Source organism: Portunus trituberculatus, chromosome 9, assembly GCF_017591435.1.
Source record: "Portunus trituberculatus isolate SZX2019 chromosome 9, ASM1759143v1, whole genome shotgun sequence".
In the NCBI taxonomy this organism is placed as follows: Eukaryota; Metazoa; Arthropoda; class Malacostraca; order Decapoda; family Portunidae; genus Portunus; species Portunus trituberculatus.
Genome location: NC_059263.1, coordinates 861,505 through 880,283, shown reverse-complemented (window position 1 = coordinate 880,283; position 18,779 = coordinate 861,505). Strand labels below are relative to the sequence as shown.

Below are 18,779 nucleotides of genomic sequence, written 5' to 3'. Positions count from 1 at the left end.
TAAAAAAGGAAGTGATTAAAATATATAGAAAAAATGTCAAGAAGAATGTTAAAAAGGAAAAAAACAACGATTAAAATATATAGAAAAATATTAGAAAGTGTTAAAAAGAAAAAGTGACGATTAGAATATAGAAAAAACGTCAGGAAGAACACAAGAAAAGAGGGAACAATGCTGAAAAGAAAGAAACGAACTATTGAAATATGATTAAAATATAGAAAAAACGTCAGGAGAAACACAAGAAAAGAGGGAACCATGCTGAAAAGAAAGAAAAGAACTATTGAAATATATAAAAACAACTAAAACGTCAGGAGAAACACAAGAAAAGAGGGAACCATGCTGAAAAGAAAGAAAAGAACTATTGAAATATATAAAAACAACTAAGATTAATGTGCCTTTTATCAAATATAGAAAAAAAAAAGGGGTCTTGAAGAAAATCGATACAGGAAGACCAGTGTCACCAGAAATACATAAGAGATGATTACCTCGATAAACTGAATGAAAAAAATACCTTGGAAAATAAAATTGAACAAAAGATTGAACAAAAGAAAATAAGACACGTTGAATATGAGCGCAAAGAAAGATTATCGTACTTTGGCCACGGAAAACTCGAGGCAGGTAACACACGAGATGGAAATGAACACTACCCCCTTCCACTAAAAACCAGGGATGTGGCCTTCTCTACCAGAGCTGCAGGGAGTGGAGAAAACAAACAATAACGAAGTACCACTTTAATGAAAGAAGAGCACTCCAACACACACGAACTATATGGACATGGGTCACCCCTTAGATAGTTGTTCTAGCGCTGGTACCACGCCCATCCACTTCACACACGGCCGTCCCGGGCAGCACACAGATACCGGATCCCAAGGAGAGAACGAGGAATGGAGCAGGGTGGAGAGTAGGCAGCACGATATCCAGCGGTGACCAGAATTGAAACAGGATGATGCAGAACCACCAGCAAGCTCGAGTGGTATGGTGGTTCATCCAAAGGCTGGTCTGGACTCAGGCTGGCTAGACACGGCTGCCAGGAAACCGGCTCAGGTCCCCCAAAGCGAGCGGTGAGCAGGGCTTCACGAGAGAATACTTCTGGACGCAGAGGCGAGTCTAGGTAGTGTTCACTCACCCAGAGCTCAGGAGAATCTGCCTTCTCTCGGTCTCGTCGCCCAGGCGTCAGGTCGGAAGCCGGAATTCAGCGCAGGAGACGGTACCTCGAAGATCCGAAATGTGAAGCAAAGAGATAGCATAACAAAATGACCAATAAGCAAGAAGATAGTTCCAAAGTACCCCGATAGTTTCTGGCCTCGTTACCTTTAAAGTAACAAGCTGATAGTTTAACCCCTAGTTGTCTTCACAGCCACACTCATGCAAGAAAAAAAAAAAATAAATAAATAAATAAATAAATAGTGAAGCAAACAAGTGAGGGGAAATAATTGGTAAAAAAAAATAAATAAATAAGAGACAGCAGTAGAAAATAATGGAGGACACATCAGGCAGTGGTAATAATGAAAAAAACGCTACGATACCAAAGCAAAGGAACGCTGAAGGAAAACAAACAACAATACAATAGAATAAATACTATAGATTAAGTGTATAAGGAAAAATATTTATCAAGAAGAAAGAGTACTGTGTGTGTGTGTGTGTGTGTGTGTGTGTGTGTGTGTGTGTGTGTGTGTGCTAATTCTTCATATTTATAGCAAAGATTCACATATATTGATTCATTTTGAGGTATATATATTGAACGCCACTGTTAGGAAGGCCCCGTCAGGTTAGCTCAGGTCAGATTAGGCCACGTTAGGTTAGGTTAGGTGTGAAGTGAATGCATATATATGACTTTTCAGAGATTTGCACCTTTAACTGGAAAAAATGCTCAAAACACACACACACACACACACACACACTCTCTCTCTCTCTCTCTCTCTCTCTCTCTCTCTCTCTCTCTCTCTCTCTCTCTCTCTCTCTCTCTCTCTCTAAATACTAACAAAACATATGGACATAACCACTTGTCTCTAGTTGCCTTGTGTATGATTAAAGTAATGGTTGTATAGTTAGTGGTTAATTATTGGTGTATTGTAACATATACATATCAACACATTTAAGTATTATTATGAGTAAGGAGTGAAGCATAGTAGTGTGTAAGTATTGGGTTTTGGGGAGGGAGGAGGAAGGATTTGAAAACACAACTGAGGGTTTTTCTCTTCTTTTCTTTTTCTAAGCATGTTTCGAGTCAATAGTGAACAGAAATTGAAGCATGAGGAGAAGGAGGAGGAGGAGGAGGAGGAGGAGAGGAAGAAGAGGAAAGGGAAGAAAATAGGAAGGATAATTAGACAAGGGAATATTTGAGTTCTTGGGAAATTATTTTTATTTGATTTGTTTAGTAAAAATAGGATTATATAAATTGTATGTATGTATGCATGTATGTATAGATGGGTAGATGGATGTATTATATGTAAGAAAGGATGGATGGCTTGTTAGAAAGTTATAATATACTGTGTGTGTGTGTGTGTTAATCGTATGCTGTACTGTATATAATGTATGTATGAATCACACTTTTAATGAACTCCTAACATAAACATTTTGAGTATCTAATCATGGTGTTTTCTTAATCATCATCTCTTTGTTATGACCATCCTTTGTTTTTTCCCCTAAGTAGAACATTCTGCCACGAACAAGTTGCTTTTATCTCTAACACCAATACATTAATCTCGGAGCTGTATTTGTTCTTGAGTCGATTAGTATGTGTAGTTTTGTTGGTACAGTAGTAGTAGTAGTAGTAGTAGTAGTAGTAGTAGTAGTAGTAGTAGGTCTAGTACTCTTGGTGTAGTAGTAGTAGCAGCAGTAGTAGTAGTAGTAGTAGTAGTAGTAGTAGTTGTAGTAGTAGTAGTAGTAGTAGTAGTAATAGCAGTAGTAGTAGTAGTAGTAGAAGCAGTAGTCCATGGCAGTCACCTTAACTATGCAAACTATCTAAATACCTAACTAACTGGTCTAACATAACCACACGTGACTCGGTAGGTAGATCTTTTTCCCTTATTTTTTTCTTCTCACGCGTAACAAAAGCTGGATTTATGAAAGGTAAGCAAAGAAAAGAGATAGAGAGAGAAAAAACCACTACTTTAATATTAACTCAAAAGAGAGAGAGAGAAAAAAAAGAAACACACGTATTCACAACCTCTCTTATCGACACTACGTTAATGAAGACTGCAGGCATTCCCATTACTAAATACTAAGAGACAGCCTTTTTCACTGCTAATTGGTTCTACATCTTTTCTTTATTTCTAACCACTGCGAGTCATCTTTATTTGTTCTGCACCCACTTCCAATCATTAAACTGACAACATATCACAAATTCTCCTCTTTCTTTCTTTCTTTCTTTCTTGTAGGTATACTTCATAATTATATACATTATTTCTAGTATTGTTTCTTCCATCATGTCGCAAAGAAAGGGTGGAAAATTATAATGATTTAGTGTAAAATATAAAGGTGAGTAAATTCCTATACAAAACTTAACGAGCAGAAAACCTTTGTTATTTCTTCATTAGACTCCTAGGCAATGAGCCTGTGACAACGCCTTGAAAGTACACTGTTCCTTCACCGCCCTGAGCTCAGCAGCCAGCAGGGCATCCGATCCCTTGACATCCCCACAGTCCATCCCCAGCCAGGGAATCCAGCAGGTCTAGAGTGCAGGAAATCCTCTCCCTCCCTTGTAGTGACGCGCGGTGATACCCTGGGTGGTTCGGAAAGTCCTGGGGTTTATGGTGTTTTCCTGTAGTGTAATCTGAGCGATTTTCGGAGAACCCTATCTAGTGAGTTTGTGCTTCCCTCAGCCCAAGGTACAGACAGTTGTTATAACATTAATGTAACTTTTATTTTTCTAGTATTAATTGATCTATTCATCTTGGATTAGAGACAATGTGCATACTACATAGCGAAGGATGAGTAGACGATGCAGGGACTGAAGGGTTACCGTATGCGACTTCACTCGACACAACGGATATGTTTACACGCATAGAAGAAATTAACAAAAGTTATATGAGTGATGTACTTATAAGAAACACTCAGTACAGTCCTCAAGGTGATGGATATAATAAGGTAGATAAATTTAAGTTTAGGAAAGAGATTGGTAAACCAGGAACTGTTTACATAATTATAGGCTTAACAAGTGGTCAACGATAACATGTTACCTACCCAGAAAGTTTCAAGAGACGGTTTCATCATTATATGAAAAAGGAAGACAGAAAAGTTGGCACGGACGTTACATGCCTTAAAATAAGTACCTAGTGATAGCTTCGCGGAGGAAAAAAAAAAAAAAAAAATTTCATTTAGTTGATGGAAAAAGAAAGGAAGATTTATGCGTTCATTTATTTATGGCCCTTGAAAGTGGTGGTATCTGGCAAATAAATAAAGGAGAGAAGTACAGTACGGAACGAAAACGCCCTTCTGGCACTTTTATGGTTTTGAATTAAATAATACTTTTAGAATAGAATAATGATCAAAAATATTTTTAGAAGAATAAAATTAAGTAAAAAAAAACTAATTAGTTGCATTGATAAGAACATTCTATATAATGTGAAACAGTCCCCAGGGTGGGACAGACCACGCCGACTCAGTCACACCGCCGGCCAAGACGTGGTACTGCGGAGCAGAGTGTTCTTGTTACTAGTGTCATCCAACCCTCCACGCTGAACTACAGGCGACGCCACGAGTAAGTATACAGCAAGGGAGTCCTGGGCGTGCGGGTGAGGGCGTGAGTGTCGTGTGGGCGCAGTGTGGCGGGCAGGGGTGTTATCGACGCCTGGCGCCGCCCGGCCATTGTGTTCCGCCAGCCCGCCACCCTGCCGCCCTGCCACTCCGGGACGCCTTGTGCCGCCTCGGGGCCTGCGACGCACACTTGGCCAGACCTATATTACGTGAACACCACGTGCGTCATACACACTGTTAGGAATTGTATTATAAATGATGGTGGATCCCGTACGAGGCGTCACACCTTCACAATTACTTTATTAGTAGTAGTATTGGTTTTACTGTGTCCACCATCGTGCGTCACTCCGGCTCGTTGCATGGTCTACAGCTCACTGTTTGGTGCAAGTTTAACCCTATTTTACCCTCCTGGGAATTAGTAAGTATACCTTATGAGGGCCTCCAAGGTGAGGAGATTGCAAAATGATAGGTTCGGTTAGTTTACCTTATGTGGGGGTCCAGTAGGTTAGGGGGGATCAACTATTGGTTAAAACTATAGATTTTCCTAATCATTGTTGATATTAGATGACTCGTCTGGTTGGCCATCCAAAGTTTCTGTAGTCAGGCTGCTGTGTGTATTGGTAATGTGTTGAAATATTGGGTAGCTGGTCCTGCTGGCACGCCAGCCCTCCTAACAATTGTTGGTTGGTGGATGGTTCGGTGATGTGCCAGGCCACTGATGTTTTCTGGACGGTTTGCCGAATCTTTGATGAACCTTCCAATGATCAAAGATTTTATTTCTGAAGTAGTTTCTGAGGTTACAAGTTACTCCTGCCCATAGTTATTATGGTCCCAGTAATGTGTTACAGCAAGGTTACAGAAAATATAAACATTTATTCATTTATTTTTTGAGGGGCCTAGTATAACAAATGCATAACTAGCAACTCAAACTGGCATACTGTTGGTCCAGGCCACCAGGGACCTCAATTATTCTTCATGAGTGGTGTGGACTGTTGCCTTCCACAAGTATTGCAGCAACTTCTCTTTTGTGTTGTCAGGATGCCGAGTCACTACGACAAAGGGGAGTATGACAGCCGTGACGGCGGCGGCAGCGGCCGATACAGGTAAGTCCTGTCACTGACTGTCTGCTGCTATGTTACTGTCATATTTCTCTCTCTCTCTCTCTCTCTCTCTCTCTCTCTCTCTCTCTCTCTCTCTCTCTCTCTCTCTCTGCATATGTGTGTTTTGTCATTGGTGTCCCACAACCTTCATTATTGTCCTGCAGGGGCCGTGGCCGAGGTCGCGGCAACTATGCGTGGGGCAGCAGAGTGGGCAACAGCAGCAGCGGTGGTGGTGGCAGGGGATATAGCCGAGGCGGGGCAGGGGGAGGTGGTGGAAGCAGCGGTGGCAGCAGGTACAGAGGAGGGGGAGGGCATGGGGTGGCCTCCAGCAGTTACCGAGAGACCACTGCCAGCTACCATGACAGGTGAGTGCTGCGCTGTGATGTGTGCAGGCCTCGTTGCCATCCCTAAGGCCTTCACTAAGTTAGGGGTTTTCATAAGACAAACTACTCTTACAGACACATTTCTTAATGTAACTCACTAACACCAAGTTGTAAGTTACTTCTCTTCCCTTACAGTACTGTCATATCTCAGTAGTTTGAAATGCCTGTTCATGTGTGTATTGGCTTTTTTGTTTATTGCATTGCAAAGTATTATGCAATCAGAGAAAATGGTGCATCACTAGTATCACCTGCAGTGCAGACACAGCCTTGTGCTGGCACCGGTGAGCAGCAGCAATGTTGGTGTTGCCACCATCACGCTGCCCTCCACCTGTAAAGCGTGATGAATGATAAATTATTGACCTGAATCTAACATTCATTAAATTTGTATTTAGTGTGTTTCCAGTATAATTGAGATAAATCTGGGAGATTTTCATTCATAAATATGAATATTGGATTTAATCACTGTGAATCAAGTGTTGTGTTGACTTTCTTTCCTTAATGATGAGCTTGTGTAGCATGTATTTGAAGTCACTGATGTGTGTTTGTGTGCAGGTACAGCGACTCCCGGCGCACCGGTGGCCACATAGTGAATCCCTGGGATGCCGGCATGGGCCCTCGGGAGGTGGGTGGCGGGGGCGGCTATGGGGCCCACGCCTCAGCCTTCGGGGCCACTGGCATGGGCATGGGGAGCAGCGGGGGAGGTGGGGGTGGGGCAGGCACCTCCCAGCTGATTGGCTCCCTCAATCAGCTGAGTCAGATGGGCAACGACAAGTCCAAGCTGGCTCTGAATATTCTCAACGCTGTCCTCTCATCCGTAAGCCGGCGTCGTGTTTATTTCCCTGTGGATCTAATGTTTCCCTTTTACTTATTATTTTGTGTGTAATTAAGTGCCTTTTCTTGGCATTGGAGTGTTTGTTTCATATTTATAAATCTTGATGGGTCAGTGTGGAAATCCATACCTTGATCCTGGTCACAGACCACCACCATTAAAGCTGTAAGGCCAACAAGACAAGAGGTGCAGTAGTGACAATTCCTCGGCTGTAAACAATCCACCACTGTGCCAGTATTGTGGTGCAAGAAGAGGCTAAAGGAACTTCACTGAAGAAATTGATCAGCTCCATGATACTATTAGGAAACATTAGCTATTGTGTTACTGTTTCTTTGTTTCTTGAATGGATTCATTAAGACTGCAGCAAAGGTAGAACTCGGTCTGAGGTCACAGGTTCTGAAATCTTTAATAGTTGTACGTGTAATAAACATGTCAGTAACACCATGAACTGTGTTACATTGATAGAGCTGCACTATCTGGAATGCCACTGTCCATGCAGGTGTGATGCCTGCAGTAATGTGCTATTCTCTTTACACCATCATTCTCATTGCTTGTGGTAAAATGGTTGTGATATCCACTGTAACATTTAAGAGTCAGACTCATGAGTATATGTACAACCTTCTTCCTCTCTGAGCCATTGACTGCCTTGCCTCTGCAGGACTCGGCCATGGGTGAGGGCCGGGACGTATGGGAGCACGGGCCACCCCCGAGGAAGATGAGGCGCATGGAGTGGGTGAGTAGCCTGGAGACTAGAGAGTTGGGGGACAAATGAAGACAGGGAGACTTCTGTAGGAAAGTGCTTGAATGTGTTGAACTCCTAAATTTACCTCATTTTGATCATCTCAGAGACTGGCTGTTCTTGATACTCAATTTATAAAATGGATCTAAGGGAACTAATGATTTCAGTTGTATGTTTGTACAGCAGAATTGTACCCCAAGCCTGTGAATGTTCATCATTGGTCTGGGAGGAGGAGGAGAAAGTGGGAGGAGAAGGAGGGACGAGGAAGGAAGGAAGAGGGAGGATTGGTGAGGCTGCCCTGTGGTTCGCTCAGGGTGAGCAGTGAGAGGAGAAGGAGGAGGAGGAGGAATAGGAGTGGAAGGAGAAGGATGATCAAGATGGAGGAATTATGACTCCCTGAGAGGAGAGAGTGAGGAGGGAGCTACAGCAGGTAGTGATGGTCGTGGTGACCTCATACCTGTCACTTTGCCTTCAGCACTGACTACCGTCCTCATGAAACTAATGTTTTATGCTCAGGTCTACTGGAATGTCAGTGACTCATAAATGTTTACTTCCCTGAAAGAAATTATCACAGTATGTTGATCCCATATAATGATTGGCACCCTGAGTGTGTGAGGCAGCGCTATGGGCCGTGAGTGCCTCGCTGGGGCAGCCACCGGCTGGGGGAGCCCACCCTTGAAGGAGCTCTGCTCAGAGTGGGCGGGGGAGACTGAGCGGTGAGTGTCTTCCACAGGACGAGCTGCGTCCGCCCCCCGCCCGCAGGTACCCCCCTCGCTACAGCCCCCGGCGTACCTGGGACCGCCGGGGCGGCCCCTCATACCCTCGAGGGGACCACCACGGCGGCAGCACTGACTACCAGGCCCGCAGGGTGGCCAAGGCCCGGCGGGGCAAGCCCTGGCATGATACCAGGAGTGGTAAGGGCCCTGGGCGGGAGGGCCGGGCCAAGGAGGAGCAGGACCTGTCGGACGACCTGGAAAGAGAGAGCACCGCCGCCGCCGCTGGCACCAGTGCGGCCCAGGGCCCCCAGAGGTAAGCGCCAGGGAGGGCTGCTGCTGCTCCCGGCCCGCCTTTACTTTTCAGTGTAGTGTGGCCGAGGTGCGAGTTACCTGGCCGGGTAGGGCCATGAGGACTCAGAGTCCTGCCGCCACGCACCAAATCTCTGGCCTGCAAGATGTTCTTTTCCCTTCATTTTTGACTAGAGAGCTTGCCAGGAGAGGAGCTATGTGAGGGAGCAACACTGTTTATTTCAGTCCACATCATCATTCTTTCTGTTCTGTGATGCCTCCACTCCTTTTGACTTTCAGTCCTAAAGTTGCTTCATTTTTCCCCCCCCTTCATTCATGTGACCTGGCTGTGGTGGCGATGGTGGTTGTGAGTGTACCCTGCTGTGGTGCTTTGGTGGGCATGAGTGGCTTAGTGCCCAAGGTGCCACACTGACCCTGGCTCACAGTAAGGTGGTGGCTCCTCTTCCCTCAAGAGACCCAAGTGCCTGGGGGAGGAGAAGTGCCTTCTGTGCTAGCTGTGCTATCATTACACACTTGTGTGGAGTCTTTTGTTGAGATAACACAAGTGTTTCATTATCTTACATGAAGGAAAGAAAGTGGGCTGAATTTGTTTGTATAAAAAAAAGCCCCAAAGTTGCCAATCTGTGATAAAGAAAAGTCTTTGAAGGCATTCAGTTTTGGAGATGACTTGACATGCCTGTTCTATTAGAATAATGCTATCAGTGAAGCAGCCACCAGGTGCCACCCCGGGCAGGGCCACCCCATAGAGGGAAGTGGTGTGTGCCTGCTGCAGACACTAGTGTCCCAGTCCTGTAGTCACCTTGGTCCAGGTTTAGGCTAGGCGGCAGCATTGAGGAAGACACCTTCTGGTGTTGAGGCTGCCAGGAGGGAGTTAGGTGAGCACACCAGTGTCATCCCCACATGAAGTGTACTGTACTTGTAATGTCAGGGGTTGTGAGTCCTTGATATTTATTATGTGTGATGAGTTATGCCTTTTTGCTGTTGTATATGTAAGTCACTGGTGGAAGTGTTTTGATTTTAAAGTCTTTGTCATGCGCGTAGAATGTGCACCAACTGGTCTTGCTTTACATGTTGGTGTCTGCCAGTGTATCGGCTGTATATGAGAGAGGCAAAGGTACTTGACCTTATATGGTGATGTAATGTAATGAGAACAATACATGAGATCAAAGTTACAAAGATACTAAACCATTTATGTGACTTCCAGAATACCTGAGTTAACAAAAATATGGTTGTTTTCAGTCTTTGCAGTGGTGTAATTCATTGTTTGAGAATGAACTTTTGATTTAGTGTGTGACACATCTGTCACATGGTTGTAGTCTTTAAGGGAACATGAAATTTTTGTGGCAGAATCAATACCAGCAAGCTTGGATAGGCATCATTATTACTGAGAGCACTGGATCTGCCCATTTCACAATTTAACATATGAAATTTTGCAATTGTGTGGAAATAGGAAGTTCCTTGCATTGATGACATCAAAACAGGCTTTTTTTTTTTTTTTTTCCATATGTGGAGAGGCATTGTGCACCTGATATGTGGGTGTGTTCTCAAGCCATGTCTTTCTTGCTCCAAAATTTCATTTTTGTTTGGGCAGCATTGTCCTGGTCAATATCCTGGAAAGCAATGAACATTGCATTGCTGTCTACAAATTGCTTGCATCTTTAAAACTTGAACATATACATGTGAACTGTACATTCCTGGGGTATTTTGAAGACAGTTGCTTATGACAGTGAAAAATGAATATGCTACAGTAACTTATCAATGGCTGGCATCACGAATGTAAAGCAAGAACTGTTAGGAACACGTGTGTGTGTGTGTGTGTGTGTGTGTGTGTGTGTGTGTGTGTGTGTGTGTGTGTGTGTGTGTGCGTGTGTGTGCATGCGTGTGTGTGTGTGTGCACATCTTGTGTGTAGGAAACTTGCAGCAGGGGAAGGGTTATGTGTTGTGTTGGGTATCCTTAAGTTAGTCTAAGTTAGAGACGAACACCACAATCACTTTCACTTCATGATGGCGTGTGATGCAGGAGACACCAACAGGTGGGTGCCAAGTAGTTTGTTTTGTGCCCCTGGGGCTTCACAGACATGTGATGCCAACGGAAAAAAAAAAAAAAAAAAAAATACTCGTAAATGCTGTCCCTATAGAATTCAATTAAAGTTCATGTCATACAAAGGTTATCTTTATCTACTACAAAATGTGCATAATTGCTTTTGATCCCACCCATCTCTTCTCTGTTCCTAGCTCACTGATTCCCACTGCCATAAAAGTCTGTTCCTCCCACCACTCCCTTGATCATGGCTGAGTGTTTCTGTTGCCCAGCAGTGAGGAAACAAAGATGGATGAAGAGGAGGCCAAAGAGGAGACTGAAGCATCCTCCAGTGCAGTGAAGGGGGAGGCTAAGTCTGAACAAGAGGAGGAGAAGGAGGGCAAGGAGGGAGAGGAAGCAGCAGGGTCATCAACAGGAAAGACAGAAGACAAATCAGAAGACAAGAAGGAGAAAGAAGCAGAGATGATGAAGCAGAATGAGGTTTGTTCTGTGACTACTATGTTATTCTGTAATTGACTTGATTTATTTCTGCCACCTCAGTTTGCACTTTACACAGTCAACTCTCGATTAACTTGAATAACTTAGTTTCAATTTAACGCAACTTGATATTAAAGGAGATACAATTGAATAATGCGGTTTATTCAGTTTAACACTGCTAACTTGGCTCGATAACACCACACACACCTACGCTGCTTCTGGGGGGAACCATACTGAGATGCTCTGGGCTGGGAGCCAAGTTGACCGTAATTCTAATTTTATGAGCTTTTTGTATTGGTTGTTTACTCACTCTTCTTTTCTTCCCTCTGCACAGTCTGGGGAGATCACATGGCTGCCGCGGGAGGCTCTGCAGTGTCACATGTGTGGCCTTTCAAAGTTCCCTGACATAAAGGTAAGCTGAGGCAGAAGCAGGGCTGTGATGGAGAGGGTCCTCATTGGAGGATTGGTAGGGAAGGGTGATGGGAACAGGGATGCCATAGGAGTGGTAGGGGAGAATGATGGAATGATGGGTGAGAGGGTTATAGGAATGGTAAGGGAAGGGTGATGGGGAAAGGGATGCCATTGAAGGGTATTGGGATGGTGATGGTTGGCAGGGTGCAGGAACTTTGAAATGTGTATGGAGTAAGTACTAAGGTCATTGTAGCAGCATTGATGGAAGCAGACCCAGAAGACACCACTTACTGGATTGGTTTGTTGGGTCCGAGATGAAGAGCAGCATTCATGTCCTGCAGTTGTGAAGAGCTAACTATTATGTTTGCAGTCATACATGAGGCATCTGGAGAGCCGGCGCCACGAGACACTCAAGTATTCCTTCCATGCCAAGGGTGCTGCCATCCTTCACTTCCTGAGGGCTAACTCCAAGGTAGTGTGTGTGTGTGTGTGTGTGTGTGTGTGTGTGTGTGTGTGTGTGTGTGTGTGTGTGTGTGTGTGTGCTCACCTCTCTGCCTTTGAATATGTGTTACTGACTAAATACCAGTCAAATTGTAGCCTTCTGTTTTCATGACACGCCTCCCTCTCTCCCTGGACAGTTGGCGTCTCAGAGGAAAATGTTGAAGAGCCTGCGGCGTGGCATCAAGGGCCCCATCATGAGGTGCCGCAAGTGTCAGTGTGAGGTGTTTGGCTACATCCGGGAACATTCCAAGACTGTAGAGCACATTGTGAGTGTTGACTGCTGCTGCTGCTATGTCCAGTAACTTTAAGCAGTTAATCTATTTGTGACAGAAATCATTACTTTGTATATGTTGTCTGATTTAATTTGCATCCCTTTCCCCACACAGGCCCTGAGGAACTACCTGCGAGTGGTTTGCTGCAACACAACTTTCTTCAACCGTGCTGATCTGGAGGAGCATCGGCTTTCCCTCATCCACCTCAAGGTTAGCACATTAATGGCTTTGCTGGCTGTTATCAAGATCACAGTTTTTTTTAAGTTTTCTGAGATAAAGATAAAAATAAAGATATGGATTCATCAAATTTTTTTATTTTTTTTATTTTTTTTATCTTTATTGAAATTTTGGATCTATCAGTTATTGAACAATAAATTCATCACCAGTTATTGATTATTGCCCATAAGATTATCCATTATTAATTTTTCCATTATTGCGACCAGCTGTAGTTAATGGTGCTCACTTTTGTATTAATAATTTGTTTTATATTGTTATTTTTGTACCACCAATATAAATTTTCACTCCATGGCCTGATCCAAATTTGACCAGTGAAAATCTCATCATATGTAATTAGTTCAGAGTTGACAGGACAGTAGAGAATGGAGCCGGCTAACCCTCACACTCGCCCTCAGAACCAGCTGGAGGAGGAGCAGCGAAGGCAGAAGATGGAAGCTGAGAATGAGGTGGAGGATATTGGGGTGGAAGAGAGTGGTGAGTGAACTTCCTCTTGACTGTAAAGTGTGAAGAACTTATGAATTTAGATTTGGTAATATTAATGAAAGCCTTCATAGTCATTTTCATGTATTTATATTATTGTACATGTGTCTGCAGATGAAGGGATGCTGTTTGCTGACACCATCAAGCACATGAAGCAGAGGACACAACATGCTGAAGTGACCAGCCCAGAGAACCTTATGCCATATGACCCAGCCATACCTCAAGGTGAGGAATGTCTGTGGGCAAATAGTGTAATGCATGTATACTCACTCAAGATCTATCTCATATGGTGGAGTTCTGTGCAACTTTGATGTTAGAGGTTATATAACATTAATAACGCCAAGATCTGTTATAGTCTTGATTTATCCATCGCTTCATTTCTCTCCACTGTCAGGCCTCAACTTCATCTGGAAGCGGTCCCACTACAGATGCAAGGCGTGTCCCCAGATACGCCTCACCTCGGCCGCTGACACTGAGGAACACTTCAAGTCCCTAGACCACTACAACAACCTCATGGCTCACCTCAAGGCCATAGAGGTGAGGCAGTTAGCAAGTCCAGTAGAGGAGTGAATAGGATTGAGATCAAGGATAGGGTAGTATGAAAGGAAATAGATAGGTTAGAGTTTAGCAATACAGGATGTGGAGGAGACCATGAAGCAGAGAAGTGGAAGGTATTAGAGGAAGAAAAGGACATCAGATTAAAAATGAGAGGAGAATGGTGAGGGTGCAAACAGCAAGAGATGTTATGAGAGAGATGTGAAGGTCAGAGACTAAATCATGGGAGGGAAGTTTGGAATAAGAAATCATATAAGATAGGTAAATAAATATTGTGAGATCATAGCACGTGTTTATCAATGAAATGCGATCAACGAAGTGTTTTGAGCACAATTTTTCCTCACACTACAGGAGGAGAAGGAGAAGAAGCGTTTGGAGGAAGAGGAAGAAGCAAGGAAGGCAGAGGCTGAGCGCAAGAAGAAGGAGGAGGCAGAGGCAAAGGCTGCAGAGGAAGCGGAAGGGGAAGGAGAAGACAAGGAGAAGGAGTCTGGTGAGCAAGACACTGAGAAGCAGGAGACACCGCTGGACGAGAACGAAGACAGCAAGAAGAATGGAGACGTGGAAGGGGAGGAAGGGGAAGATGAGGGAGAGGAAGAGGAAGCAACGACAGCAACACGAACAGCAGAAGAAGAAGAGGAGGAAGAGGAGGAGGAGGAAGAGACTAGTTTTAACTTTGAGGAGGACATGCACAATATGGAGACTGTGGACGAGGCATGTGATGACGGGGAGATGGAGGGAGGGCTGGAGGGGAGCCTGCTGGAGGAGGAGGAGGAAGGAAAGGAGCTGGCTTCTGGCGGTGCTGAGGTCGACGAACTTCTTGTGAGTTTCTTTGGTCGTGTTTTAAATTTTAGCAGTTAATGCAGACTCAACTTCCCTCAAATATATGATGCCATTCAAGAACAATCTGAAAAGTCTAGAAATAGGCAACATTTTCTGATGTAATATCTGTGGGCCTAAATAGGGAGGCTGTGTTTCCCCCATTAGTGGCTCTTTAGTTGTCTGCTACAGCAAAGTGTTTAAGACTATTATTTGCTTTACTTTAGTGACTTGGCTGATTTTTCAGATTTTATTCTCTAACCAAGGAATTTTGCATGGTAATTTTTATAAGTGAATTGGTGATTTCTCTCCCCACCAGGATATTTCGTGCCTAGATGAGGTGGGCGAGGAGCTGGAGGAGTTCAGCAAAGACCAACCACCTGAGACAGTGAAGTGTGAGGACAAAGGGAAGGAAGAGGAGAAAGAAAAGACAAAGGCTGAGGAAGAAAAATCCAAACCAAAGGAAAGTGACAAGACAAAGGAGACGCCAGCCAAGGAGGAAGAGGAGCCGGAGGAGAGGTGTGTAGCATGTTGGTAGTGATTTGTAGGTAATAACACGGAGCACAGGGTCTGTGGCCACCACTCGCCTCCACTGACTGCACCAATATTGCTTCCTGTGTGTGTGTATTGAAAGGTGATTGATAAGGAGGGAGGGAACTATAGTTTATGTCTATAATACTGCAGTGACAACAAACATGACATCCTTTCTCAGCATTTAAGGGGATCTTGACCTCCATGTGGCAGATGCCTATCATCAAACATAGGTAGCACAATAAAGTATTAAGGTATAGTGGGTAAGTAGGCAGCCACTATATTTGTATTCTTTTTGCAGCACCAAGAAGGAATCTGGCAAGAGGGAGAGGGAGGAGGAAGAGGAACCGGCAGTGGTAACAGCTGTGGTGGAGGGGCGGGGCCGTGGTGGCCGGGCCTCGGGCACACCACGGGGCAGACGGGGCAGAGGTAGGGGTAGAGCTCGCTCTGCAAGGAACTAGAGACTAACATTGTTGCATTACACTGACAAGGGCATTTTCTGTATTATTTTCTCGTGTCCATATTAGCATGTATTTCCTTAGTTCTTTTAAGGGTTGGTATCAATCATTAAGTTCTCTGCAGGAATGTCACACTGATAATGGATAGAGTGACAGGCCTTACCTGACACAGTTTGACCCAGAAATGCTTGAATACCTTGTTAACACCAGCCATATATGCACAATTGTGTGTTTCCCACTGCCAGTGGATGTTCAGTCCTGTGTCCCACACCCCACCTCACCACCATTACCACACTCATCATCCCTTCATCATAAAGGTGTAGCATTATCTGCTTCATCGTGGCACATCCCATCATGGATCCATGTGTGGAAGGCCAATGTTTCTGCCTCCTTTGGTACAGTACATTGCCTTGCTTGGATTACCACTAAGGCTGTGCTACCAGCTGGTGGGAAAGAACATTTATGTGTATAGGTAAAGATTCTTCAGTGCATTCCACATGCTACTGGGTGGAGATGTGTGTTATAGGTGTCAATATTGCACCAAGTCTGCTCAAATGTGGTCATATTCCTAGTGGGTCTGTTTGTATTTGATTTGTTGGAAAAGTGAAGTCCAGTACCTTAATGTCTACTGGAGTGTTGAATTGGAATACTTTCTCTTAAAGAGACAATGGTTGATTTCTGCAGATTATCAAAGTGCTGTTATGCATTCCTGAAGGGCAGAGTGGCTTTTAAATGTTGAGATGATTGTTTGAATTCCCTTAATATGAAAATTTTTTATTATGGTTGGTCAGGTTAACTACATATTGCAGAAAGTGGAACAAAGTCACAGTATAACAAGACTGCTTCCAGCAAGACAAACTTAAATGACCCAATAAGGAGTTGACAAGCCTTTGTTTTGCTATTGGTGAACAGTGGTGAAGATGTGAATGCTTTATATTTTCTTTCATTTAGACTGTGTAGAAATTGAGCTTTAATCAGTTACAAGTTGCGTGGAGTACTCACAAGTGAAATATGATTGAAATAAGCTCTGTCATGTTGAGAAGGTCAATATTAGCTCTAGTACTGAAGGTAATTTGTTTTGGTGTTCCTGTGTAGATCTTGTTTATTGAAGGCTGTGGTGGAGGTCTCAGCAGAGCTTTCCTAGGGACACTGATTCCAATTTGAGAGTTGATGGCTGTCACAAATAACTTCATTGGTATTCTGGCCATGATCTAGGAATTTTGTCATTCACACACACACACACACACACAGGTCTTTATAGCACCACCAGCTTATATTTCCCTTGTACCTGCATGCCTTATCCAAACATAATAATCAGGTTATTTTTATCACTGTATAATGTCAGTTTCATGATGAGATATTCATTCTATATTTAGACAAGTTGGTGTATTCTTGTATAGTCTAAGCCTTACAAAATATTATGATTTGTGTGTGCATTACTTTAGGAAAGATCATATATCTGTTTCCTCTGTCAGAGTTATGAGTAATGCTCAGAGATGTATATTAGTTTGTACTAGGTGTTCATTTCCATCTCAGTAACTGTTAAGAAAGGGGTTTGCAAGGTGTCCCTATCATGCCCTGACCCATTCCAGTCCCTACTTGGCCTTCAATGAAACCCTCTGTTGAATTGTCTTGCTGGGGCACCAAGGTATAGTCCCAATCCCAACCTTGTCATTTGTCTAAATTTTGTAAAACAACCTTATTTAGGATTTTTGCATTTTGTTAGTTATTAAGGCATAGCCATAAATTTTTGGTGGTTCAAGTAAAGGCATTATTAAATTGAGTACCACTTACCTGTTTGTTCTTATTTTATGTTGAATGTTTCTACCCATTTGACTAAGCAGAAGCAGCAGCAGCTGCTATATAGTAGGATGTAAGGTTGTGTTGGCATTACATTGCACATCACTGCTGGAGTTTGCACTGTTCTTGAAGTCCTAGAATTTGGACCTCAGGTGTGCTTTGTGCTCCTATATTAACACCATACTTTCTGCATTGTAGGAACTGACTGCATTTTTTTTTCCCCTCAAAAAGATTTGTTCTAGTAGTAGTAGTCTTCCTTGTGTTGTTTGTTTTTGTGGTCTGACCTGTTCTCTTGTGTTTCAAATAACACTGAATTTTTCCATGTACTTTTCATCTTTCTTCCAAAAAAAAAAAAAAAAAAAGATTTCTTTAGATGTTTAAATGTGAATGTTGTCAAGGAGTTCAATAATTTGATCATGTTCTAATTAAATTAGTCTTTATAATTCATCAATGTCTCCCTCATCTGGTCTTTGTCTCTTCCCTTTCTTGTTCTTGTCACAAGTCCACTCCTCTTCCGTTGAAAAAAAGGTTGGCTGCTTTGTGGTGCATGTGGCTGCTGGGGTGAGAGGGAGGCTTCCTTGCTGTCTCTCACCCCAGCAGCCAAGTACATCTGTACATCAAGCTTAATTTACCTGCAGCAACTCAGTTCAACACTAAAGAAATCCACTGGTGACAAGGATAAGGAAGAGACTAAAAGACAGGTGGGTGAATGAGCATTTTAACTGCAGTAACATAGGGAAAAAATGTTATAATAAATTAAATAATAATAATAATATTTGGAAGAAAAGAGAAAATTGTAGGAAGCTTAACTGAATAAAATTGAGATCAGATGACAAAAAGGAAACATCGTAAGATTGCATCAGAGGTGCCATTTCAAAAACTAAGCCTTCTATAGAATCATAAACAGAAACCAGAACTAGCTGGCCTTCTTCGCATGTTATGTAGTCTACTTATTAGCATTTATTAGCATGTGGTTGTTGCTGTGCACCTTTGCACAAGAGGGTCATGTTATTTGAAACATGAGTAGCTGCACCAAGGAGCCAAGTGCCAACCATTGAGAAATGGAGTTAAAATATTCTATCTTATAGTTTCACTCCCATACCTGGTTCTGTTGCTGATGGGGAGGTCTTAAAGCATGGGGGCTGCATCCTGGCGCTTTTGGACCTCTTTGGTGTCCCTGCTGATCAGGCTGCAGTCTCTAGACTGATACATCTTCCTCTTCCTTTTCCCAAAGCATGAGAGCTGTACTAGTGGGATGTGAAGCTGGGCTCATCAATTGGACAGGCATGTGGTGAGGTGGAAATAGTGCCTGTGCAGGTGTTGAGGTGTGGGTCTGCTGGGGCAAAGAATGGGTTGCCTTTAGTGTCAAGGAGTATGGTGATGGTGTTGGACAAGCTTCAGTGTCCATGCAGACTAATCTGTCAGGTCA

The 18,779-nt window shown here is 43.4% G+C and overlaps 1 protein-coding gene across 5 annotated transcripts; it reads left to right on the top strand.

Moving 5' to 3' along the window:
- Positions 1-4,554: 4,554 nt before the first annotated feature.
- Positions 4,555-17,343, top strand: LOC123501608 (glutamic acid-rich protein-like). 5 transcript variants are annotated; one of them, XM_045250550.1, is made up of 17 exons: positions 4,555-4,699; positions 5,733-5,798; positions 5,960-6,160; positions 6,731-6,800; positions 7,666-7,740; positions 8,480-8,775; positions 11,085-11,292; positions 11,624-11,701; positions 12,071-12,172; positions 12,339-12,467; positions 12,588-12,683; positions 13,106-13,184; positions 13,305-13,415; positions 13,585-13,727; positions 14,097-14,564; positions 14,881-15,080; positions 15,394-17,343. In XM_045250550.1, the coding sequence occupies exons 2-17, from the start codon at positions 5,734-5,736 to the stop codon at positions 15,551-15,553; spliced, it is 2,481 nt and encodes an 826-aa protein (XP_045106485.1). In that variant the 5' UTR covers positions 4,555-4,699; position 5,733; the 3' UTR covers positions 15,554-17,343. The 5 variants fall into 5 exon arrangements, with proteins under 5 accessions (XP_045106485.1, XP_045106484.1, XP_045106483.1 ...); XM_045250549.1 differs by having other exon boundaries at positions 6,731-6,992; positions 11,088-11,292; XM_045250548.1 differs by having other exon boundaries at positions 6,731-6,992.
- Positions 17,344-18,779: the final 1,436 nt, after the last annotated feature.